Here is a 26035-nt window from a genome sequence, read left to right as displayed (position 1 = left end):
AAAAAATATACCTTCTGCTTTACAGAAAGTGCACATAAGAATAATATTTTATCAGTCATTTATCACAAGAGTAGAACATGCACTTTCTTCAGACATAGATTAGATCGCAGGGCTGCAGATCTCACTGTGACCGTTCTTCTGTAGCATCCACGCCGGTGTGTAGCTCCTCCTGACACAAAGCAGCTTTAAACCGCGGTCGGGGTGGAGCCAGTCGGTTGTCATAGCGACCGTGAAACATCAAGCCCGTTCAGAGTTCACAAAGCTGAGGTAAGACCAACATATCCATTTTCAGTGCTTTTCCACTCTGGTCTAAAATTACACTTACACTAAAATACTTTTGTTTGTGATCTAATAGTTGTTTTACAAGCTGCCCCTTTTTTGTCCTGAGTTAAACAGCTTTATATGACGATTTTTTATCTGTGGTGTCAGCTCATTGTTAGCCTCCAGGCTAACCAGCAGTGATGGGAGTGTAGTGTTGTGGATAGTTTTGTGTTGTGTGTCAGAACAATGAGGTGACTGCTGTCTCCAGATAGAAAAAGGAGTGATACACCTGCTGCTGTCAGACCTACAGGATTTAGGCTGTGATGTTCTCCTTTATAGTGGACAGAAATTATTTTTGTGTGGCATCTTATTGAATAATGAACAGCTGATTGTTCTGTAAATAGTTTGAAATGGTTATTTAGAAAATCAAGGTAAAAGGTAAATAGATGCAAATAACTTTATTGTTTGCAAAACTTGTGCATAGGATTTTAAAATTGACCATTTATATTTGCATTTAAAGTTATGAAATATGATTCATTATACATGTTTGTGGTTGTTACAGTAAAAAATATAACTTTTTCTACTCTGATTTTATGTTTTTTGTGTGATTTTAGATCATTGTGTTAATACAGTATGTCAAAATGAAAACATAACTGTAAATTCAGACACGTGAGGTTGTGCTGAAAAGGAAGATACCAAACAAGGAAAGGTAAATAGTTTTTAAAGGTAAAATTTAGAGAAAACATCAAAAGTAGTTAAAAATGGCTGCAGTTACAACCTGGACCCCACAGGGTTAAACGTTTTTTTCTTTTTGTTTTTTAAAGTAACGCAATAGTTACTTTTCAAGTAATTAATTACTTTTAGAAAATTGTAACTCAGTTACTAACTCAGTTACTTTTTTGAAGAAGTAACTAGTAACTATAATTAATTACTTTTCAAAGTAACTTGCCCAACACTGCTAACCAGTGACCTCACTGAACTCTTTTTCAGCCACATCTAGGCCGTATGAATCAGTCTGTGTGTAAAGTTGTAAACTCTATGCTCTAAAGTATTTAGTGAACGACATCAAGTGTTACGAAAAGGGCTAATCTGATTCATTTTGTTATTTTATTTATTTCCAATAAATACTTTCAGCGGCATATAAATAGTATCAGCTTTTTCCACTGTGACATTTAAGGCTATTTCAGTTCCTGCATAGTAACGACCATATTCTACATGTTTTTGGAATACTTTATACTGAATTAACTTCAGGGCTTTTTCTAGCTAATAAAGGGGCAGATGAGTAAAATCTATATATAGTTAAAGCAGTGAGTCTGTGTTGTCTTATTTCACAGACATCTATTTCTTTCTAAAAAAAAAAAAAAATTCTGTTGTGGAGGTAAACAAAGACGACATGAGAGCTCTCGATTCTCTCTCCAGGTTTATTCTTCATCACAAGAAAAGAAATGGAATCAGCCCATAACGCAAAGACATCCAGGGATGAGACACCTACTTTGGAACTTACTGGTATGATGCAGGTACAAAGATCTTGACATGTAAAGTTTTAAGTTTAACTATCTCATGCATTAATTATGAGGGCCTCAGTCACGATTTTTTCCTTAGATTTTTATTCCTCTTTAAGCACAAAAAGAAAAACAATCCAAAAATGCAATTGAAATTTTGTTCATGAACTCATTTTTCAGGGAGTTACAAACATGTCCACTCATTTGGACACCATGCATTTGATTCCTAAACCAAAGAAATATGTATTTAACAAACCAATAATAGAACATGATTTACTTTGTGAAAACTGTCAATAAGACATTTTGAAAGCTCATAATCTGATGTTTTCTCACATTTTTATATCCATGTAGCATCATGGCATCTGTTGGCACTTGGCCAAAGTGAGAACTTGATTTTTGTGTAGACCAGTATGAAATATATCCAGTCAACTCTGAACCAGCAAACAGAGCTATTCCATTTTTTTACAATGAAGAAAACAAAGGTTGTCAAATAAAAATAACAGTTTCGTTAAACAAAATGTAGATGTTTTCATACTCATTCTAATTTAGAAATGTGTTATTTGAAGAATTATGAATTGAAACTAGGGGTGCAACAATACACAAAATTCACGGTTCGGTTCAGTTCGATACCTTGGTGTCACGGTTCGATATTTTTTCGATACAAAAAAAATGTTCATGCCTTTTTAATTTGTCATTTATTAAAATTATAAATATATATTTTAACTCAAAAGTACAGTTTTTAAATTTAATGTTGCTGAAACAAAAGTAATTTAAAAAATAAATCTGATTGAGGAATCACTCATCTTTGGAAAAGAGAGTTTATTACAGAGAAATGGCTCTTTCCAAAATAAAAGCTATACTATACGCTTCTTCTGGGCTATATTCTCAGCAGCATATTGTAGCGGGTCAGGGCTGTTCGGGGTTCTGTTTGTACAGTTATGTTTTGTTTATGTTGCCATAGTGACGGGTGACGCCCTCTCGCTGCGACGGTGTGTCCTTCCGGGGGCAGAGGGCGCCCTATGTGTTGTTGTTGCTGTGCTGTTGCCGCGCTGAGCAGTTAGCTAGCGGCAGCGTTCTTCTGCAGATGTCAATAAACGGCTGTGCTCCCTGGCTAGCTCACGGGAAGCAAGACCAAACAACACCTCCGTCTCCTCCTTGTCTGAGCTCGCCACATTGGTGTCAGAAGTGGGATGATGGTGGCACCCCATGTTCTGACCCGAGTGAATTTTCCCCCGCCGGTCGTGACCGGCCGGTGCGCCAAAAGAAGGCACCTGGACATTTGCAGGACTTTGTGTGGGGTAATGGGGTCGTCGGGGACGACTGACCCCTTAGTTGGGGGCAATGTAGCGGGTCAGGGCTGTTCGCGGTTCTGTTTATACAGTTATGTTTTGTTTATGTTGCCATAGTGACGGGTGACGCCCTCTCGCTGCGACGGTGTGTCCTTCCGGGGTCAGAGGGCGCCCTATGTGTTGTTGTTGCTGTGCTGTTGCCGCGCTGAGCAGTTAGCTAGCGGCAGCGTTCTTCTGCAGATGTCAATAAACGGCTGTGCTCCCTGGCTAGCTCACGGGAAGCAAGACCAAACAACACCTCCGTCTCCTCCTTGTCTGAGCTCGCCACATTGGTGTCAGAAGTGGGATGATGGTGGCACCCCATGTTCTGACCCGAGTGAATTTTCCCCCGCCGGTCGTGACCGGCCGGTGCGCCAAAAGAAGGCACCTGGACATTTGCAGGACTTTGTGTGGGGTAATGGGGTCGTCGGGGACGACTGACCCCTTAGTTGGGGGCAATGTAGCGGGTCAGGGCTGTTCGGGGTTGTTTGTACAGTTATGTTTTGTTTATGTTGCCATAGTGACGGGTGACGCCCTCTCGCTGCGACGGTGTGTTGTTGTTGTTGTTGCTGTGCTGTTGCCGCGCTGAGCAGTTAGCTAGCGGCAGTGTTCTTCTGCAGATGTCAATAAACGGCTGTGCTCCCAGGCTAGCTCACGGGAAGCAAGACCAAACGACACCTCCGTCTCCACCTTGTCTGAGCTCGCCACAATATTAAACATATCAGGTCCGCATAAGGAGAATCATGTGCTAACGGCTGTCTAAATGACTCGGGTAAAGTTTGTAGCATGCATGCTTGTTGTTTTTGTCTGCTTCCACTTGTCTTTGCACTAGGATGATGTCGGTGTAAATGTGCAGTCATATTCGTTGTGTTCCCACTAGTGCTGTCAGCGTTAATCTCGTTGAAATGACGTTAACGCCACAACACGGCAAATCTCCGTGCGTGGGGCTAGACGGCCAACACGTTAACGAGCTAACTGCGCTAACACACTAGTGCGTGGCACATCCAACATACAGTTTTACTTTAGTCCATGAGGCGCTTACCTTCAGGGTCATACGTCACATGAAAACCAAAATACTTCCAAACGCCAGATCTGAATGAGGGTGGGGGAGGTTCAATTTTCCATGTTGCAAGGAGAGCTTAACTTCTGTCTTGCTAGCTTGCCCTGCGCTCTTCTGACGATGCTGTCTGTGTTGAGCGCTCAGTGGATCTGTGCTGACAGTGCAGCCTAGGCGGAGTAGTCGAACGCAGATTCACTGAGCGCTCAACAGACAGCATCGTCAGAAGGAAAGTTGATAAAATAAATTACAAATGTTGTATTGTTCGATACATATGCGTACCGAACCGAAAGCACTGTATCAAACGGTTCAATATCGATACGAGTATCGTTGCACCCCTAATTGAAACCTGTGGGAAGATTGTAGAAATACAACTTACAGGTGTGAGTAAGTATTTTTGAGCATTTGTTATGAGATTTCATTTCACTGGTGATTCTACGTGCAATTTCACATACTTGTGATTAATGAAATTCATGAAGTTATTGTTTCAAAATAGCGGCCGATATAAGGTGTTTAGTGGTGAGACTTGCTTCTATAAATACTTATTTCCCTCATTTGTCAGCTCCCAGGAAACACCAACTGCTTGACTTGCTCAGACGACGGCAGGTATCTCTGTCTGGGCCACTCCGGGGGCTTGTCTGTGTGGTGTGCGTCATCTCTGAATCGTGTTGCAGGGTGGCTGCAGGACAGGCTGGAAATGACATCTATCCAGATGACCAGTATGTCTAAGACCATGTATCTGCTTGGCACTGTTGATGATATGGGTGAGTTATGGTCCACCAGGCTTTCCTTGGGTTGCTTCTGCTGTTTATAACAATTATCTGCCATAAAAATATATCAGACAGCTGGAAGTTTATAGATTAGCAAACGCACACTGACATTTGGCCGTGCAATGCCCTGGCAAGCTGTCCAAGATGCACCCCGCCCTCTCACCCTATGACAGATAGGACAGGCTCCTGTCACTATTCTTTTTATTGGCCGTTTTACACACAATCAGACTTTGCTGCTGCCTCTGGTTAGGAATCTGTGCAGTAGGCACATTTTCTCTAAGAAGGGATGTTTGGTTTCCAAGAGCCTTGTTGGGTTACTTGGCACAATCTTAGCATAACTTAACTCCACCCAAAAAACTGTTCATTTTTAAGTCATAAAAAATATTATTCTTGCAGTCAGTCTGAGCCACTGTTAGGTTAATCAGGGCATCTGATGTAATTAATGTAGTAAATGTTATTTAATTCATGCCTTTTTGTGCATTTAATGCTCCATTTTAATTGTACATTTTGTGAACCACTGCCTTAGACAGTAATGCTTTTTGAAGTGTGTAAACAGGTTCTATATTATTAAATGTTATTCATCATACTGACATCATTGCTATCATCTACAGGTGTTGCGAGAGTCTTTGGTCATCATTCAGACTCGATACACCTCCTCTGCGTTACTAACATTATGGTGTGTATTGTCACATTTTACTAAATGACTTATATAACTGGGACAGGGTGTGGTTTTCACTTAGAATTTTTCTGTTTTTAATTATTAAAAAAAAAGAAGAAACAAATCAATTATTTGAATAACAGGAAGATATCAACAAAAGGAGCATTTGTTTGTCATTTGAACTGTTTGAAGGGGGAAATTATGGAGCTGCATCACTCAGTTGTAAGTATGAACTTCTATTTTAGTTTTTATGATGGGATTTAGTTACAGAGTTTGCAATCAAATGCAAAATTTTATTCATTTTACGTATCCTATCAGGCGGCGGAGCTGTTTGGCTTGAGGTCTACCAGTTTCCTTCAGCAGCATGGCTGAAAGAGTTGGAGAATGCACAGGTAATGAGTCACAGTTTAAACTGAAATAAGAATGTGTTTTGGGTACCGAACTCTGGGAAGGAGTGCTAAGACCAAAGATTTTGAAGTCCTGGTTACATCCCGGTCTCTCTTTGTACTTTATGCCATTTGTTTTCATATTAGACTTATGTTACCATCATTTTTTTTCAGGTTTTCCCATCCTTTTGGTTGTTTTTCTAGATTTTACCTCTAAACCTGAAATGCTTGGGGTATTGTCATCATCCAGCTGGGCAAGTAGCATTAACACCCAGCTAGGATTTTCATATTTAATACCTTAGGCATATCTACTAAAAATCTTAGACAAGTTCAAATATCCATGACGTTGACCTCAAGGCCAAGGTCAGAAGTCAAATTTTCTGAAAATTTTGTGAACATGACAATTCAAGAAAGATGATACAAGGACTGTCAAATTAATATGATAAGTGTATGTATTAAAAATCTCAGTTTGAATCTCAGTCACCTCGACCTCAATGTGAGGGTCAGAGGTCAGGTTTTCTGAAAACCTTCTGAATGCAGAAGGTTGCAATAAGGAAGTTACCTAGGATTTTCAAATGTATGCAATGGATGACAATGAATCCACTTTTTTTTTTAACAGATTTGGCCTTTTAAAGGCATGTGGTCCTAAACTTTTGATCAGTTGTAAAACAGCCTGTTTCAGTTTAAGTATTGTTTTCAATAAATTGCATGCTCAAAAAAGATGTTTTGTCTCACTCTCATTTCTTCTTGTTGCATGTTGAAGCTCTATTTGGAACCTTGTTAAGATCCAACCATGCAGAATATGATTTTTTGCCATTTTGCAAGTAGTCTTTTGATCGAGACTATATATTGCATGTGACTGAATCACACATTAAATAAACAGTTTTTTTGTTTTTTTTAATCCTCAGAACCCAAACTCATCTGAATGGTCACCAGTTACTGTAATGATTCAAATCAGGCCACCAAAAATCCCAACAGGTATAACTTTTCTGTTAGAGCAGAAGCATTACATTTACACTGTGCTACAATTTAACCAAACATGCAGAGATGTATGTGGGTCTATCAGTTTTTATGTATTGTATCTCTTGTTTTTATGATTGAAATAAAAATGCAGCCAAGCAACTGACCTTCATGTTTCTGCTTTTTGGCAGAGAAGGCACTCAGTAGTCCACCTGAGACGTCGCAGCCAACAGACTTTCTGATGCACTGTTTGGCTCTGGACATAATCAGGAGCAGCAGCCATCATTTGGAGAAGCCGCCCTTCAGTACAGATGAAGGAAAAAGAAAGGAAATGAATGAAAGCCCAAGGTGTGATAAAGTTCATGCCAATACAATCAGCATTCCAAAGCTAAGCTGCTTTCATTGGTTGCTCTGTTTTGTTTTGGTCAGTCTGTCTGTCTAAAATAAATCCTACGGGGCATCTCTAAAATATCACCATGGCTGAATTCTCCAAAGCTTTTCTTGATTGGGAGTTCACAGATATTCTGCAGATTGTCTGTCTGTATTAGATAATAATTATAGGCTCATTTTGTTTATATTTGTAAATGTCATCCTGCTCGCTCACCTCAAAATTAAAAAATCTGCCCACTTTGCATCGCCAGCAGATATTTTGCTCGTAGTCGTTTGAAGTCGTCGAATGTTGTTGACTTTTAGTGGTGTGTAGTTGCCACATTGGTGCTCCTCACTTCCTGTGTGGTTGCCCTCTAAGACCTCATGTGGTTAACTAAAGAAAACTAGAATGACACTAACAGACTCATTCAGAAATGCAAAGAATCACTAATCAAACCAGTCACTACATTATCAGCAAATATAGTATTAAAGACATAAGATGAGTTAGTTCTACATCTTAATATAACGAGTAAATAAAACTCACCTTTGGGTACTCCAGCATTTGTAATCTGTCTGTCTGCAAACAATTATCTCTCTTTTGTTACATATTAGTTACTGAATCTTTTCCAGACATTGCACGTGGCACTTTCTTCTGCCCTGTGGTCCTGGTGACAGCAAAGCAGAGTTTCAGCCAGGTTTGTAGCATTAAGTGTTATTGCTTAATTGCTTAACAGTAATTTAAATATGTCAAACCCATTTGGAAGTTTCCACAATAATGATCCTTCTGTCTTTCTGACCTTATATGTATGATTGATGAACTGATTGAAAGTCACAAGGGTATCCTCCTGCTTTGGATTGTATTCGTTATGCATTCAACAGTCAGAGATCCATTAAAGACATATTCAAGTCTGTATGCAGACCATGCTCCTGTTAATGTCATTTTCACTGTCTGACCTTTTCTTAGGATTACTTGTCGCTGTTGCTGTGTGGTGGAGTGGCAGCTGTAATCTTCTTCAGTATTTCCTAAAAAAACCACCAAAGAGCAGCCCAAGTATGATATTTTATTAATTAAGAGATAAGTCTAGATACTAAGAACAAAAGCTTTAAAAAGTGCTGATATTACAGCATACTTTTCTTTACACCAGTGAGATTATTTTAACGTTTTGGAATGGCCTTCTGTTTGATGCAGATGTGGACCCGATGCCAGATGTATTGTGGCCAAATGCAATGGAAATCCTCTGCTCAGCTGTTAGTAAATGCAACCGTTACATCGCTCTTGGGCTCAGTGATGCCTTGGTGTGTGTCTGGGACAGGCGATCCGGTAAGTAAATCCTACGGGGCAGCTCTAAAATGTCACCATGGTTGAATTCTCCATAGCTTTCTTTGATTGGGAGTTTAGTGAGTTTCTGCAGACATCCTTGTTTTCCGTTAAAATGAAATCTGGAAAATAGAACATGTGAACATCAGTTCACATTCTATTTTGCTTCTCCATTTCATAGAATGTTTAGAATGTCTAGAATAGGAAATCACTTTGACCCCCCAGAAGGAATGAATGCTAAAGGTGAGCCCTGTATCAAAACTTCTCATATGAGTTCCTTTGACAAGCAACTTATCCCAAGTGGTGATATGACCGCTGAAAGTTTACTCAAATGCAATTTTGGAAGATTTCTCCAGTAAATTATCAGGGTACCAATTCTTTTTCCTGTTTCTCTACCTCAATATTAAATTGCTGCCGTTGTTGAAACTATGGTATATCCCATGATCTTGATGTTTAAAGTAAAATGAATGAGAATATGAGTAATATGCTGAAGAAAAAAAAGATTTTGTCTCTAGCTCATGACACTCAGGAATGAGTTTAAAATCGTCTTGTACTTTAGTTAGATATGAGGACTCAAAACTACTAAAAAATAAATAAATAAATCAAAAGCCACCAAAGTTTTACCCACGCATGTTTATTTAAAGGGGCCTGTAAATTGGCAGGGCTTTTTTTTAATATATTCTAAAGTTCTTATACAAAAAAATCAGATGTTCTCAGGAAGTTAGATGAAAAGCAATGATTGGTTTCCTCAGAATATCCATTTTCTTCTATTCTGTGTCTCTGCAAACACATGGACAGAAAAGGCAGACATCCTTTTGTCTCCCTTACTGACACTTAAAAATACTGACACAACAGTGTCAGTATTATTAAGTGCTTCCACAGTTAAACACGCATCCAGCTGTGCACATGACAACACAGTTCAGCTAATAATCACGTTCTCAGTAAGCTGACAGATATATTTATTCTCCAACAAAAACATGACTGAAAACACTAATTAGCAGGAGTCAGATAGCAGACAAATACACAGTCTCTGATGTAATATCTATGAGGCTAAAAGTCTTAAAGCTTTTTATTTATTTCTATTCTAAACTAATTTTAGCCTGTTTATTCCTCTTTGTTTTTATTTCCAGGGGCTCCATTGTCTCTCGTTTTAATGCCAGAAGCAAACAGCGCCTTATTCAGGGTACAGTTTGTGGATTGCTGCCCTGTGACTGATGATGACTTCCAGATTTTTACTGCTGAAAAAGTCCATCTTTTGATATTGTGTAAAAGTGGAGCAATTCAAACCGTCACAACTGGACGGGGGACAAAACCCAGCACAAAGCAGCTCTCTGAAAGGTTGTCTGAGTTTTACATGCGTGGTAGCGTGGCATTGTATTAGATTAAATGTTTACACATCACTTTATGTGTCTGTTCAGGCCAAAGGACAGCAAGGACCTCCCAACTGTCACTGCGTCAGTACTGTTCCTGCAGGGATTGGTAGGAATACTCAAGCTGTTGATAAAAATATACAATGGATTGCCATAATACTTATAATGAGGTCAGTGTATGGGCAAATAACCCTTGTGAGACAAAAGCTCAGGCTTGAGACTGCACTAAATGCATGGGCATAATTTTGTGCTGAACATTGGGGGGTGTCAAGATCTCTGTCTAAATAAATAAATAAATCTGGGTAAATTCCCAGATGATTAAACATGCAACTATTTTGCTGGTAATAACTGAAATGAGTAAAGAAAATCAACAGCCTATTTATGCAAGATCATTCATAATTTTATTGGGAGGGTTATATTGGCTGGGTCTGATTATTAGGGGGGTCATAACCCCCCTGGAAATTACGCCCCTGACTAAATGCACCATTGGACCTTTATGATGTAAAGGTTCAGTGGACCTAGTATAAGATAAATGGGTTATTTTGAACTGCAAGTCATGCAGAGCTACTGGAGTAGGGTTCAAAAATAGAAGTAAGCACTAGGAAATCAACACAATAGGTTCCCTTTAATGACTTTAAGTTCTTATCTTACTGTCTCATTTCTCCTGCCTCTGTGAGTCACTTGTAATGCAAAGGAGTGGAAAAATGTCCATCCAAGATGTCATCAACAACACCACTGTGTGCTTCCTGACTCCTCCCACAACTCATCTCATTACGACTCCCCACAGTCCAATTTATGCGCTGAACTCCAAACAGCAGAGTCTGTTCATACGAGGTAAACCCAAACACCATTTTATGATAACAGCATGTTCCTGGATTAATGTTAGAACAATACTGTAAATAAAGTTTTTTTTTTATTTCTCATCCAGGTGACCAGGACACCAGCTGCAGTGTTACATCTGAAGAAAGGAGCCAGAGCCAGCTTTTCGTCTTCCGTTTTGCAGAGTCTGACATCTTTAAGCAGCACGTTGTTTCATATCCTGAGTCCACACGACAGCAGCAAACTCTGAGCTACAACACCTTAAAGGAAACCTGCAATCTCTACCTTCAGAAAAGGTTAGCATTGTTTTTGTACTGTATGCAGACTGCTCTTGAACTCCACAAATGACTTGTATGAGTAAAGTAAGTGTATGAGAATGATAAAGCAGCATTGTGTTTTTCCTGCATTTTCATGTGAAGAGCACAGTCTGTGGAGGAAAGGAACAAAACTCTGACACAGACATGGGAGCAGCTGCAGGAAAATCCAATGAAGAATTGCAGCAAATGATAAAGATACTAATAAAGTGATTCCCACCATCTGTAAAGCACTACTCACCCAGACACAAAGTGGAGGATCCTATTAAATATTATTTCTTTAATTGATAAACTTAGCAAATATAAATATAGAACTGCTGAAATTGTCTTAAGATATTGTCCTTGTTTTCTGTTATTTAAATGTTTTTGATGCATTTGAATTGTAAACTGAAATTGTTTTATTAAAACATCAATAATTTTGAGAATCTGTTTCCTGGTGTATGGGCACACACAAAGACTGCATGTAAAAGATGAGTAGCTTCCAGATTTGAAATGTGAAGCCAAAGGGGAACTCATTTAAACCTGTATTTTTCTAATTGCCAGCAGGGGGCGACTCCTTTAGTTGCTTTTGTAAGTACCTGCAGGAAACTGAACTTTTGTTCTTTTGGTCTATGACCAATGTTCCCTCTAATTTTTCACGTGTCTGAGCGAACACACAAACTCCCTGAGCGATCCCTTGGACCACTGTGAGTGACATCAGACGTGTGCACTGTGGTCACGCCGGCATCTAATCCATCCAAGTTACATGGTTTATTAAAATAATCAAATTACAGCATTTACATTTATGTTAGACTACTTTTAATTAACTGCTTTAGCCCACTTACAATGAAAATGTAAAAAAAAATCTAGTCATTGACCTGTGTAGTATGTTAACACTATTGGAAGTAAAAATAACTTGAACTCCAATTTTGAAAGCACAACTTTCTTTCTTTTTTAAAAAGCGCTGACTTGTATTATGAGTCTGTGGTCTGGGAGAGAGTCCTGTAACTCTCTGTCTGCAAAATATAGTATATAATGACCAATGCTGGGCAATTAATTATATAGTTAATTCTTTAAAAAAAAAATTTGCAGCTATTTTTTTAATGCAGCCAAGGCGGTTTTTTAAATAAACATTTCAAATTTTTAGAACAATCAGCTGCTCTGCATCAAATCTGATGCCACACAAATTATTTGTGCCACTCCAAAAAATAATTTCTGTCCACTATGAGATAAAGGAGAACATCACAAGCCTGATACCTGCAAGCCTTACAACAGGAGATGTATCACTCCTGTAACTTCTGTAACATTCAGCAGTCGCCTCATTGTTCTGACACACACAACAAAAACTACACTACACACTAACTACACAAGATTTGCGCTAAACGTCTCAAATCTCTCACATCTCAACGCACCGCCGTCACTCCTAAAACTTCTCCCCGTTTCTTAACAACTAGATGCCACGTTGCCATATCATTTTTTGATTGGTTGACATAGTACTTTTTTGGACGAATAGGAAAGGGAGAGGGGGGTGGAGTTTTTGCTCACATGCGGAGAGTGCTTTCGAGCCTTTTTTCTTATAAAACGCCGTTTTTACCGTTTATTCCTGCAGTAAATATAAACAACGACAGTATTCAGGAAGAAAATCAAGTCCATACTTTTTCCGTCAATTGTTCCGTCTGTCCTGCTCACAGCTTGTACACGTTGTCATTAACGTGGCTTCACTCCACATCAGCCACGCAGCTTTCCTAGCTAAAACACCGGTGTCGGCACATAAGGACGCTGTCATAGCCTGTCAACCACGCTGATTAGCTGCGTATATACGAATGTAAATCGCATCATTGGCTGGACTATGGGATAAGGTGGCATCGTTCTAATCCCATATGGGAGCAGCCAGTCACTGACTAACACTGCAAAACAGAATTGTTAAAGTATTAATTTTAATTTCAATTCAGGTTAGATTTTTTTTGTGCACAACACAGATTTTCTGTGCGCAGAGAGCGTGCCAGCAGTACTCAATTGCGCACGTGCGCAGTTTAGAGGGAACATTGTCTATGACCTCATTAAATTTTATCCTGATAGGTTTATGAACACCATGCTCATTTTGGAGACTAACAACTAATGTGTAGTCTCCAAAATGAGCATGATGTTCATAGAGGGAAATAAGGTTTCATGCCTGTGTTATTTGCAGTAAATGTTCATGATTTCGGATACAAAGTTGCTGAAACATGGTCCTCTCACAGCAAAACTTTACCTGGGAGAACTCATAGATCCAAAAGTGACTCAAACCATGAATCTCAGGTTTTTATTTTATTTCAAGTAAGATCAGATTTCAGGTATTAAATGTGACTTGTAGAAAAATGGTCCTTGCTTTTATATCTGCTGAGCTCGAGGGACATTTATTTAAAGGATGACTGTATGCAAGCTGAGCTGAGCTCAGTCGCAGCATGTTGACATTTTGTTGCCTTTTGGGGCCTTGAATGTGTCATAAGTCATGTTTTCAAAAGACAGGGGAAAAAAAATGTTATGCAACAAAATTAACAAAAACAATTACACACTGTAGCTTAAGAGTACGGAGCCCCACAGGGGACATGGGAGAAAAAAAATTAAGACGGACTTTTGCGAGATCTCGCAACACTAACTCGGGATCTCACAAAACTTTTGCGAGATCTCGCAAAACAAACTCGGGATCTCGCAAAAGTTGAATTCCAACAATGGCGGCAGCTACTTAGTTGTAATATTACTCTTTCTGGGTCACAAAACACACTTTTAAGATATTTTGAGGCGTGAATGTAGTTGTGTAAACGTCAGATACCTGCTCAGTTTACAAGACATCACATATTTGCAAAAGTGCTCCGACGTTTTCGGAGATCTGACACCCACCATCTCGAAGCTAACGGGAGGTCGAGACCTACTACAGCCGGGAGGAACACCGCTTTCCCGGCACATCGTGCCTCGACCTCCCGGTCGGCTTCGAGCTGGCGGCCTCCGAAGAATGCGGCTAAAACTTTTGCGAGATCCCAAGTTTGTTTTGCGAGATCTCGCAAAAGTCCATCTTAACTTTTTTTCCTCCCATGTCCCCTGCGGGGCTCCGTATAAGAGTATTTATTGTCTATATTCAGCTATGTTTTTTGGCAAACAAAAACATTTTTCTAGACGGGAACATGATCAGGTGATGTCTGAACTTTTATTAACTGTTATTGATATTTATATTTAAAAGTGCAATACTGTAATTTTCTGCTGCTCATTCCTGTGCAATATCCCATCTGTCCTCCCGTCATATTTCTTTTCAAGATTTTCTTATTTAATCCCTGTACATATATTTATATTTATAGATACATATATATTTAGTCATCTTTTCTCTTTTACCATGTCTCTCTAATATTTTGCTCCTTACTATTTTTCTATTTTTTATTATATTTTATTATATTTTCTCCTACTGTACCACGCTGCTGAGTGACTGCTGTTCGCCAAACACATTTCATTGCAATGTTGACCCTGTGCTAACTTGCATATGACAAATAAAACTGAAAACTGAAAACTGAATTTAATGAGCACTGAGGTAAAAAAAAAATTAGATGACAGGTAAGATCTGAGATGATATTAGGAACAGCTGAATCATTGAATTATAATGTGGGGTCCTGTTTATATACTTGACCATAATTCATGAAAGCCATATTTTTGACAGGTTTACACTCATTAAAAATATATATATATATATATTTGCAGTGAGTACAATGAGAAAGCATGCCTTTGTGGGGAAATATTTTTGTATCCAGTCATGTTACTATTTAAGCTAATGAAGTGTGAGATTTACCAGCAGGTTTTTTCTGTTCTTTTCCACTCGGTTGTTGCCTTTTTTCAACATCTTACTGGCATCAAACTGAAAATGAGCATGGAGAGTAACATTTAACTGGGGGGGGGGGTCTTTAAAAGACTTCCCATTCATTCAATTCTTTTTTTTTTTGAAACAGGATTGTACACAGTTGTGTAATTCTCTTTCATTTCCTTTCATCTTATGAAAGCACACTGCCACATCTCTCCATGAAAGTGAACAAGATACTGATACCGTTTTTAATATCTGACTGAAAGCCTCATTTGAATTTCTAATTTGAATTTCTAAGAGGCTTTAAAAAGACTTGAGACCAGAAGCCCTCATGTCATGACTCAAAAGGCAACAATAGCTCAGGTGTTCCATTCAGAGAGCTTGGCAGGTTTTCGTGTCAGTATTAGATGTGCACCAAGAAAAGAATCTGTTTGTGGAAAAAAAGCTTCTGACATGAAATAAAGCTCCTGCTATGAAGCAAAGACTTCACAGGGTTGCTTTTTTTGGTCTGTTATTTTTGATGATTTGAGTTTTTCCCACTCAGATTAACTGATGTCTTTTACCTTTATTCTTCCTTGGGATTAACTGAAAGTGCTAACACACAAACAAAACAGCCAGTGATAGTTTTCCCTTGTTGGTTTATTTTCTGCCCTTAAAGCCAAATGAAACCTGAATTAAAAGTTGTTAAATTAATTTAAAAACAAAGGATTCATAACAGTTCTGTTTTTACTCATGTACTCTGAGCACTTTCAGGAGAATCAGATCCATCCAAAGTTGCCCTTTTATCACACGTAGCACAGATGGTCTTCTTCGGATTTGTTCTCACTTGCGGGCTTCGGCTTCTTGAACATGTCAAAAAAAAGTTTAGATTGTGTTGGAGGCAAAACACAGGATGACCGCTCTGGACCAGTCTGAATTCACAGCACCATTACCTGAGTGTGTCTTGTAACGGAGAGCTGGGAGGTTAAGGAGCCTTTTATATCTCAGCATTAAATGTCTTGTAATATGACGCTTGTAAAAACCTACAATGTGTAATTTTCCTCCATCAACATGTTGCTTTTTTTTTCAAAGTCATGCAAAAACCTTTTCAAATTTGAAGATTGTCTGTTTATTTTTATCATGATTGTTCTGACAAGTTTTTGATTTCTAATCTTCTTGCTAATATTTTACATATGAATATGTACTAATTGGTTGATTAATAAAATAACTGACTGCTTAATATATAATGGTATTAATCACAAGCTGAGGCCAACAACAAATTCCAGTATTTTGACTAAGGTTACAATTCAGTTCCAGATTTTCCTGATCCAGTTGGCACACACCAGCAGATGAATGATACAGGCATCATTTAGAAAGAAGATTCAATTTCTTATCTCAGTTTGAAATTAAATGCAACCTCCAAAGTCTTTCATGTTCATATATAGTCCTCATAAAATGCTGGTATGTAGCTACTATTTTGTAAGAGATGAATTTCTGAATTTATTTGTATCATTTACATTTTTTTTGTAAATAATAGATGCTGCTTTTTAAGAAATGTTTTCAGAATCGCTCCCAAATGAGCGTCCAACAGTCATCTCCAGCTGCACGAACCTGCACTTCTCAGTTTCTTTGCTCCGAGCTTGAGCTCTCTTTTAATGAGAGCCAAAGAGGATTTTAATTTTGTCACATTTCCAGGGCACAAATGGCCTTTTCCATCTGCGGTTATGATTCATCGCTGATTATAGGCAGCTCTCCCCTCTGGGGACAGAGACAGACATGGGTTTGCATGACATCTGCACACAAATCCCATATAATTGCTGTCCAACACAAATTCTTTTACTTAAGACATTTCCAGCAGCAAAAGTCACTCCACCAGCTGAATACATTTAATGTCAGATGGTCACAAATTGTAATTTACAGAAAATACAAACAGTCCTTTATTTCCATGACCTTAACAGTTCTCAGGACTCCTGCAGGAAGTGCAAATATTATTGTTGAAATGAGATTTGCAGATGATATGTTTAAAGACTGGTAGAAAGATAGTTTTTGAGAAATATATAAAGTTGTTAGTTTTTTAAATGCATTTTTAAAAGTTCTATTTTGTGTTTAAAAACACCAGGTAGCATAACTTATCTAAAAAAAAATCTTAAAAAATACAAAATATTATGGTGGCTAATATTTGGCAATGCACTGGCACAAACTGGACCATAAATACTGAACTGCAATGATCAAAGTGATTTTTTTAAATTGCTTATATTGTAGGACCAAATTTCAGACAGTCTCTTTACTCTTATTTGGGCATCAAATACTGTCTGCAATTGCTATTGGACTGTTTAATAGTTGCATACCCAACTAAAAGCCTGGCTTGTTTTAAAAAAAAAAATCAAAACAAACTTCACTCTGACACAGCTGGATTTTATTCATTGAGATCTTACAAAGCATTGATTTTAATCCTGTAATATGATCACTGTTTATTTTCTGAAGATTTTCCCAATATCATACAAAATTATCAATATTCCAGCATTCGGCCATTTTTGGCCTTTGTATTTTATACATACTCTCATTGGCCACTTTATGTATTCTGATTGGTACCTGACTAGTACTGGATTGTACCCTCACTTCCTTTCAAAGTTGCCACAGATACGAGAAGGTGCTGGAAACATTCCTCAGAGATTTTGGTCCATACCATCACACAGTTGCTGCACATTTGTCAGCTACACATCTATGATGAGATTCAAAGCCAACTGTTTCTTAAACACTCTAACTAGCACCAGCAACCGTGCCATGTTCAAATTCAAAGTTCAAAGTCACCTGTCATCTTCATTGTGATGGTCAGTTGAAAAACTTTAGCTGTTCGTCTTGATCATGTCTACGTCCATAAATGCTGCAATGTGATTGGCTGATTAAATATTTGTGTTTTTGAGCAGTTAAACGGGTGTATCTAATTAAGAGTGTAAGAGAATGAGAGTACCCTACATATGAGAGCATTACACTGAATAAATATGAGGAAATAAAACAGTAAAACCAATACTATATTCTTCTCATAACATGCTCTCAGCACTGGACTGGTGAGTTTTTCTGTCTGTGTCGTTGTCAGCTGTTAGAAAGCTGCTCCTCGGTGGGGTCCACTCTGCTTTGCACAGCAGAAGCCTCTCAGGGCTGGCAGGGCTCACCTCCCGTTTCAGTGACAAAGAGTTGGCAGCACAACTAAAAGACCCAGTTATGACCGTGTTGTTTTCCAGATCAGCCGATGTGGTGGTGCCGGTATAAAACCTTCGGAGCCCCTTTCTGAAGTGGATGGTGAATAGGCCGTAGATGAGTGGGTCCAGGCAGGCGTTGACAAGCCCAAAGATGAACAGGATGTGAGTTAAGGAGTGGGAAACCTTCCCCTCCAGGTCGTCAGGGAAGAACCAGTACCACAGGCCCAGCAGGTAGTATGGAGTCCAGCAGATGATGAAAGACAGAACAATCACAATACTCATTTTCAGAGTTCTCATCCGGGCTCTCGGGATGTTATTCTTTGAACACCGCAGGTGCATTTCACTGGAAGGTACTGGAACCAGAACAGAGGACAGAAACAAAATATAGTGCACATTGAAAATGCTATGAACACAAACCTTTATTGTTTTTTAAGTTATTATTTCTGATTAATTATTGGCTCGAGGTAAGCAGATGTTCACTTTGAGAGTACTGTGATACTGAAGGGATAGTCAAAGGCCTTTGCCAACTTTACTCATGAATGATTTAGTCATTGAATTCTTGTTTTTTCATTCAGCTTTAGCTTCTACAGCGATCTTGTTATTTGTTTAGTTCTCTTACTCTTTCCCTGTCTGCTCCTCCCCCTTTCTAGTCTTTCTATGGCCCTCCTGTATTGTTTCGTTCTTTTGGGAGTTCAGCTGGTAGTTCTCAAATATGTAGGGGGATCACCAGTATGAGGATTCTTCACCTGGAGACACTTATGGCATTTATGGCTGGTCAGACTGCCGCTCATTTAATATTTAATAGATTATTTCTTCTTTACATCTAAACTAAACTGAAACTTACAGTTGTCTTTTTTCAGTCGTCTGGAGATCTCACAGAAGATCCTGGTGTAACAGGTAATCATGATGACCAGCGGCAGCAGGAACAGGCAGCAAAACGTGAACATGTTGTAGGCTGTTTCATGCCAGTGGGTGACAAAGCTCCCCCGTGTTGTGCACTGAGTAAAGTCCTCGGGATGGATGATGGTCACATTGTGAAAAAGGAACATCTGAGGAGGGAAAATGTGACATTTAGAAAATGATTTTTAGTCATATGAAGTAACACACGAGCAACTTTCACAGGTTTACTGATATCTTTGTTCACAGCTGCTTTTACACATCAAACAGCTGGGAATGGATGTTTCAGGAAGAAACTTCAAGGGTCAGATTACCCCGGTTCAAAATCAGCCTTGTGTGGCTTTAAGTCCTGCTGATAGTTCATCATTTTGTATTGTTTCTGTAGCAGAAATTAGTGAAAATTATACTGGCAACATACCACTGGAAATAAGTGAGAATGAATTAACCCTGCTGAGCTAATGTCACATTGACTTTTAAAAATTGTTTACAGTTATTTGCAAAGAGAAAACTACTACTAAGTTGGATTTTGATCATATGAGGATAATACATTTTACCAAGCTACTGTCTCTCAGAGCGCTAAATAACATCTTTTACTGCTTGTGCCTGACAAAGTTTTATCTCCATCCTGTTTTCAGGGAGCTCATGAACCTTTAGAAGGTGTTACAAAAGTTGGAATAAGCCATGCAAACCTGTGAAATGAAGCTATAGTTAACTGGTTTTAACCCTGCTGTCCTTAACTAGCCATAATTCTATAGTGTATATGCAAGTGCTGACTCTGAGCGTGAACTGGACGGAGTATAACAAAGGTTTATTATTTATTTTAAAAAGCAGTTTTGTATAATTACACCTCTTAGACCTTTAATTTATTTGAGCCTAATCCAAAAAACTTCTTCTTCTCTTAGAGAAGGGTGATCTATTTAAATCTCTTATCCTTAGGCTTCATCACCAGTTAATTTAACATGCCTGTCTTTGAACTGTGGATGGAAACTGAAGGAACCCCATGCAGGCACAGGGAGAACAACACAGAAATTACTCAGCTGGCAGTGCTAACCAGTGTGTCCTCCTTCTATGAACACAAACAGTTTAATTTGATTTTGTTTCAAATTACGCAGCGCACACCTGCAGGTTCAAACACCACACACCTACTCGATGATTTTAACAGGTGCTAAGAAACACTGACAAAAAGGACAGATTGCAATCAATACCTTCTTTTTTTTTAAAGTCAGTTTGTGACTCATGAACAGAATGAAATGAAAAAACTATAACAGGCTCATTCAGCTGATGTTCTCACAAACACAAAGAAAAATGCTACCTGCACTCCAAATGCAACAGTATCCCTCTGTTATGTGTTCTTGGACAACAAGAACACAGCAGCTTCATGCTGGGTCTGTGATACAATACCAGTAACCAGGATAGATTGTGGGATTTGTTCATTTTCTTAAAAATAAATAAAGCTACATTATCCTTTGAGTAAATGACCCCTTACTGTTGACTTTGGTGCTTCTTTCAGCAGTTTTCCACACTGGGATGAATGTGTCACAGGGAGCTCTTTATTCAGGACTGCCTCTATACTTTTTGTTCTGAAAATTATTATTTATGAAAGATTGTACTAAAGCAGGGAGTGGAGTTAAACCTCCTTTAGAGAGGATGAGAAGCAGTTTAATGGCCTGATTGAATTCAAATTAGTCCTGATCACTGCCTCTGCTATCAGCGGGAATGCCTGTCCTTACCTGAGGGACAGACAGCACAACGCTCATAACCCAAGCCACCGTGAGCATGATTCTGTTCCTCTTTCTGGCCTTATTGATGGCCAGAGGGTTGAGGATGGCTGACTGCCTATCCAGACTGATTACAACTGTGACAAAGGCGCAGGAGTACATCGCCTGCAACTTAAGAAACATCAGCAGCCTGCAGGCAAAGTCTCCGGCAAGCCACTGAACTGTGATGTTCCACACCGCATCTACGGGCATCACGATGAAGGTCACGAGCAGATCCGCCATCGTCAGGTTGACAATCAGCACCCTCACGTGGGATTTTCGTTTCCCATCTATGCGAGCCGCCCACAGCACTGCCAGGTTACAAAAGGCAGATATGCCACAGAGGATGAAGGTGATGATCACTCTCGCTTTCGCCGCTGTACTGAATGTGGGCAGCTGAGGGGCCATGCCCCTCGCTGTCCAGTTTGAAAGGGCAGAGGAGCAGTTGCAGCTGGTATCAAGTTGGTGGTCTGCCACCAGTCGATACATAACGGCTGCAGGGTCACACAGAGAGGCGTTCATTTTCTGAAGCTCAGGGGAAGGAACATTGTGCTCATCCACCATGAAGGTCAACACTGGAAATAGGAGAAAAGCAATAAAAAGGAATCACCAAGGGACCAGAATAAGTGTGTTACAAGACAAACACAAACAGCCCATAAATAATGGCAGCACATCAAGAGGAAGTAATATGCATGTATGGACGCCCAATGTGCACTGAGCTGGAAAGATGGAGCTAACAGACTGTGAGGACCAAAGTCAGCTAATGCAATAGCTGAAACTTTTCTACAAATGTGCTTTCATGTTTTCCCAGAGTGCACACAAGAAGTCTAATATTCACCAAAAGCTTACCGAGAATTTTTTTAAAAACCGAAGACAGATTTGAAAAAAACAAAGCAAAAATGAAGATTACTGTATATTATTAAATATTAAATCAGGAGCATTTAAAAAGAAAAAGAAAAACATCATGGTGACCATATCATTAAATGGTGTTTTGTGAGCCCCATTACCAAATATGAAACATTACAGTGATGCTACCTGCATAACACCATGAAACGTTTAAATCTAAGAGTTCAGCCAAGACCATAAAATATAAGGAAACTTCACAACAGCGTGAATATAAATATAAAGGGATTTGATATAAAATCAAATCCCTTTTCACTGTTCCTCTCAGCTACAAATGAGCAAGAAGTAATAAATATCACATTAAAATGTAAAAGTAAGTCTTCAATGGATTATCATGACATAAATATGTCTGTAGTTAAACAGGTTATTCTGAATATTGCTAGTCCCTTAACATATATCTGTAATTTATCATTTCAGTCCGGTTGTTTTCCAAAAAAAATGAAAATTGCGAAAGTAATACCACTATATAAAAGTAATGACAAACACAGTTTTACCAATTATAGGCCTATTTCTCTACTGCCTCAATTCTCAAAAATTCTAGAAAAACTTTTTAATTCAAGATTAGAAAAATTCCTTGAAAAACATCAAATAATAAATGTTGGTCAGTATGGTTTCAGAACGCAAAGAACCACTTCAATGGCGATAATTGAGGCAGTAGAAGAAATTACTGATACACTGGATAAAAATAAATATGCAGTTGGTATTTTTGTTGACCTCAAAAAGGCCTTCGACACAATCAATCACTCAATTTTACTGGATAAATTGGAAAGATATGGTATTCGAGGGAAAGCTGGTAACTGGTTAAAAAGTTACCTAACAGGTCGGGAACAATATGTTAGCATAGGGCATTACCATTCAGAGAAACTTGGTATTACATGTGGTGTTCCCCAAGGGTCAGTGTTGGGACCAAAACTTTTCAATGTATACATAAATGATATTTTTGATGTTTCTCAAGTACTTAAACTCATACTGTTCGCAGATGACACCAACATATTTTTCAGTAGCGATGATTATACTGATCTTGTAATGACTGTAAACAGGGAGCTAAAATTAATAAAAAAAATGGATGGACATAAATAAATTATCATTAAATATAAATAAAACTAAAGCAATGTTTTTTGGTAATTTAAAATATAATATAGAATTACCAACTATCATTGAAGGTGTACCAATTGATAATGTGAGTGAAAACAAATTTTTGGGAGTTATAATTGATAACAAAATTTCATGGAAACCCCACGTCAGACACATAAAAACCAAAATTTCCAGAAGCCTCGCAGTTTTGAACAAAGTGAAACAATTCCTTGATAAAGATGCACTTCGTACTCTGTACTGTACCCTGGTTCTTCCATATCTTACATATTGTGTGGAAGTGTGGGGAAATACATATAAAAATACAACTAATCCATTAGTCACAGTACAGAAACGAGCACTGCGTATTATTCACAAGGCTGGTTATCTAGATCATACTCACAAATTCTTTCTTCAGGCAAAGTTACTTAAATTCCAGGATCTGGTTAATTACAATACATCCATAATTTTGTATAAAGCTTTTACTAAACTTTTACCGGCAAATTTACAAACTAGATTTGAAATTCGAGAAAAGGTTTATAATGTGAGAGGCTTTGGAGAATTCAAATTACCCAGAACTCGAACAACCCGTAAAGGCTTTTGTGTGTCTGTATGTGGTGTGAAAATCTGGAACAGTCTGAGTTTACAATTGAAACAATGCAAAAATATTCACAGATTTAAATTTCTCTACAAACAGTTGGTCTGGTCACAGTATACTCAATGATGGGTTTTAGTGTGCTCTGTAATGTCTGTCCTCTTACCATTGCTGGTATGGATTCCAAAATAAAAAATAAAAAATAAAGTGTGCGTATGTATGTACATATATGTACTTGTGTGTGTAGATATATATGTATGTATATGTATGTGTGTCTGTTACTTGTAGTTATTACTGCCTGTTACCTGTGGTAATGCAATTTATAATTTATATATTCTGTATTCAGTTATGAAGGCTCTAATTGTTGGTTGCGAGCTGCCGCTTAGATGCTTGTATCTGCCCGGGGCTGTTGATGGGTCTGTATGCAATGATGGGCGTAGCTGCGGGAAGTTTATTGTTTTTTTTTTTTGTTGATGAGTGAGTATAGGGGTGGGATTTAATAAGTTTTCTTCGTCCCACTCCTTTTTCAGGCAAGTTTTGTTTTTTGTTTTGTGTATTTTATGTTCAATATAGGTATTTGTTGTGCCTGAAAATGAATAAATAAATGAATGAAATGAATGAAAGGCCTCACCAGCATCATGTCTGCTTTGCGTCAGTAGCAAAATAAGCAATATGTTATATTCTAATGTGCATGTGTTTTATAGCTGTAATAAAACAGGAAATATTACACGCACAACTGCATTGTGAGTTATTACCACTATATAAAAACAGTTTCAGTATAATCCTATTTGTAGTTAGTAAATCGACGAATCCGGCGTCCTTATATCCAAATAGACCTAAAAATCTTTACTGCGCACATCTTATCAGAGTTCTCTGTTTTTAAAATAAGAGGTACTGATTAGAAGACACCGTGCACTGTTTATCCGGAGGATCTGGAGCCCCAAAACGAGATTAACACCACATCCACTGGACATTTTGCAGCTGTACAGTGCTGTGCTTTGTATTAAACTGGTAACCTTCACTGGAGGCATGTTATTTTACAGACTTGTTTAAAAAAACAAAAAAACAAAAAACAAAAAGCAATGCGTAAAAATCATCATTTTAAAATCGTTCTTAATAAATTCATTCAATAAACAAAACAGACAGCGTGCTATTAAAAATGAAAAAAAGACAAACTTACATGGAGTGATGCCGTGTTTCTCCGAGGGTTTAAAAATCACCGCGGGACTGAAAGAGCTTCGTGTGTTAGTGCGTTAATGTGCGTTTGTCTTCCACAGGTATACTGCTGCAAGTTTACAAAGTCCGCAGGTTCAGCCGTCCGGCTCTTCTGCTCCAGATGCTCCGCCCTTATCCATACACACCAATCAGAGACGTGTGAGATGGGGGGTCTGACCTCATAAGCCAACAGCCCACTCAAGTGGTTAGGACGCATAACTGTGATGAATGATGACAAGGCAGACAAAAAAACTATAGTTTGGATGAGAGTTGTGGTGTGATACCCTCCAGTCAGCCCCATCTCATAAAAATGGTTCATGAGATCATCGGGGAAAGACAGCTGGGGCTTAGAAACATTATGCGTGACAAACATCTGAAGATTTTGAGATGCGCTGTTCACAGAAAAATTATTTTGTCTGTTTTTTCTTTTTTTATTTGACCGGTGGTTGTATGAGTGCAGATTATATGCCCCAGTGACCATTAAAACATAAGCCTTGATTTAATTTTTAAAACCAAAAGCTGCTTCTGAAAGGTCATCTTTGTCTCTCTATTAATGTTTTGGCTTCTGTACAGCATGATCAATAATTGGATCAATCTGAAGGCTGAAAGTGGAAAAAAGTCCCTGAGCTCACTTGAAATCTGACTTTAAGGTGTGAAGAGCTGCCAGCAGCATTTGCTGCATCACAGTTTGCATATGCTTAACCCTATATTTTAATCCTCATTTAACAGAAATGTGCAAAGCAAACAAATAAATAAATCTAGTCAATACCATAAACCAGTGATTTCCACAGCTTCAGCATTACCAATTGATTTTATAACAATACTAGTTGTTTTAAAAGTGTCTGATAGGGCAGGGGAAACTTCTTTAAAATGATTTTTTTTTAAATGAAACCTATTCAAGTGGCAACATAAATTTTTATTCTTCTTTCAAAGAGGAGAACCTTCCATGCATAAGGAGAAGATATTGGTTCTCTTTGGATCTACCTGGACATGTGAAAAGAACATCACTGAAATTTAACAAATCCAAATACAGATCCCTTCTCAGTGTCTCAGTGTCAATCACATCTCCCCTAGACACCGAACCTGACTTTAATGCACTTGTTCTCCACAGCAGTCCTAGTTTCTGAAAAAAAAATTGCTTGAAAAAGCAATTGTGGAATCTGAGAACAATCGTTGCATTTTGCTAAGTTTCCAGAATGAATAATATGTTTACCTGAAATTTGCCAGCAGCTTTGAGGTATATTTTTTTATTGCTCAGTCAGCTCAGGGTTATAAATAAATGGGAGCAGTGCACACAGGGGTCAGGTGCCAGAGGTATGACATAAGAGAGAGTTGAATGCGCCACGGTTTCCATTTAAATCAACTTTTTACTTAGTTTTTTCAAGGCTAAATGCAGCCCTAATCTCATTCCAAGTCCAAGATTGCCTATGAGACACATCTACTGTCAAACTATATCTACCTCAATATGTAATGTTCACATTTAACATCAAAACATTTGACTTGG

General features: G+C 38.4%; 2 protein-coding genes across 8 annotated transcripts; one reads left to right on the top strand and one right to left on the bottom strand.

The window, feature by feature from the left end:
* The first annotated feature begins 191 nt into the window (after positions 1-191).
* wdr93 (WD repeat domain 93) lies at positions 192-13186 on the top strand. Of its 6 annotated transcripts, none has more exons than XM_086272720.1 (16): positions 192-267; positions 1681-1778; positions 4711-4912; positions 5530-5594; positions 5720-5798; positions 5895-5968; positions 6871-6940; positions 7114-7270; positions 7922-7986; positions 8256-8342; positions 8481-8612; positions 9740-9947; positions 10028-10088; positions 10657-10813; positions 10908-11094; positions 11218-13185. In XM_086272720.1, exons 2-16 carry the CDS (start codon positions 1707-1709, stop codon positions 11303-11305), a joined length of 1704 nt encoding a protein of 567 aa, XP_086128846.1. In that variant the 5' UTR covers positions 192-267; positions 1681-1706; the 3' UTR covers positions 11306-13185. The 6 variants fall into 6 exon arrangements, with proteins under 6 accessions (XP_086128846.1, XP_086129166.1, XP_086128928.1 ...); XM_086273040.1 differs by having other exon boundaries at positions 209-267; positions 1681-1767; positions 4823-4912; positions 11218-13186; XM_086272802.1 differs by lacking the exon at positions 192-267 and adding an exon at positions 875-970.
* Positions 13187-17125: 3939 nt separating this feature from the next.
* LOC147338750 (gonadotropin-releasing hormone II receptor-like) lies at positions 17126-24631 on the bottom strand. 2 transcript variants are annotated; one of them, XM_086272525.1, is made up of 4 exons: positions 24497-24631; positions 20721-21322; positions 18938-19142; positions 17126-18446 (listed from the first exon to the last, which is right to left on the bottom strand). In XM_086272525.1, the coding sequence occupies exons 2-4, from the start codon at positions 21309-21311 to the stop codon at positions 17935-17937; spliced, it is 1308 nt and encodes a 435-aa protein (XP_086128651.1). In that variant the 5' UTR covers positions 21312-21322; positions 24497-24631; the 3' UTR covers positions 17126-17934. The 2 variants fall into 2 exon arrangements, with proteins under 2 accessions (XP_086128651.1, XP_086128729.1); XM_086272603.1 differs by having other exon boundaries at positions 20946-21322.
* Between the last annotated feature and the right edge of the window lie 1404 nt (positions 24632-26035).

The sequence above is a fragment of the Aulonocara sp. 'chitande type north' Nkhata Bay genome, linkage group LG1 (genome assembly GCF_057382095.1).
Source record: "Aulonocara sp. 'chitande type north' Nkhata Bay isolate Kocher_YH1m ecotype deep benthic linkage group LG1, A_spYH_male_GT1.1, whole genome shotgun sequence".
In the NCBI taxonomy this organism is placed as follows: domain Eukaryota; kingdom Metazoa; phylum Chordata; class Actinopteri; order Cichliformes; family Cichlidae; genus Aulonocara; species Aulonocara sp. 'chitande type north' Nkhata Bay.
The sequence above is the reverse complement of the archived record's forward strand: the minus strand, read 5'-3'. Positions and strand labels throughout refer to the sequence as shown.

What these genes read in the sequence shown, in the direction of transcription:
- LOC147338750 (XM_086272525.1), bottom strand. Translation starts at nt 21,311, where the DNA reads ATGGTGGATGAGCACAATGTTCCTTCCCCTGAGCTTCAGAAAATGAAC. An exon ending in TTGTGCTGTCTGTCCCTCAG is followed by an intron (nt 19,143 to 20,720) that starts GTAAGGACAGGC and finishes TTCCCTCCTCAG; the next exon opens with ATGTTCCTTTTTCACAATGT. An exon ending in ACGACTGAAAAAAGACAACT is followed by an intron (nt 18,447 to 18,937) that starts GTAAGTTTCAGT and finishes TTCTGGTTCCAG; the next exon opens with TACCTTCCAGTGAAATGCAC.
- wdr93 (XM_086272720.1), top strand. Translation starts at nt 1,707, where the DNA reads ATGGAATCAGCCCATAACGCAAAGACATCCAGGGATGAGACACCTACT. An exon ending in ACCACCAAAGAGCAGCCCAA is followed by an intron (nt 8,343 to 8,480) that starts GTATGATATTTT and finishes TGTTTGATGCAG; the next exon opens with ATGTGGACCCGATGCCAGAT. An exon ending in ACAAAGCAGCTCTCTGAAAG is followed by an intron (nt 9,948 to 10,027) that starts GTTGTCTGAGTT and finishes GTGTCTGTTCAG; the next exon opens with GCCAAAGGACAGCAAGGACC.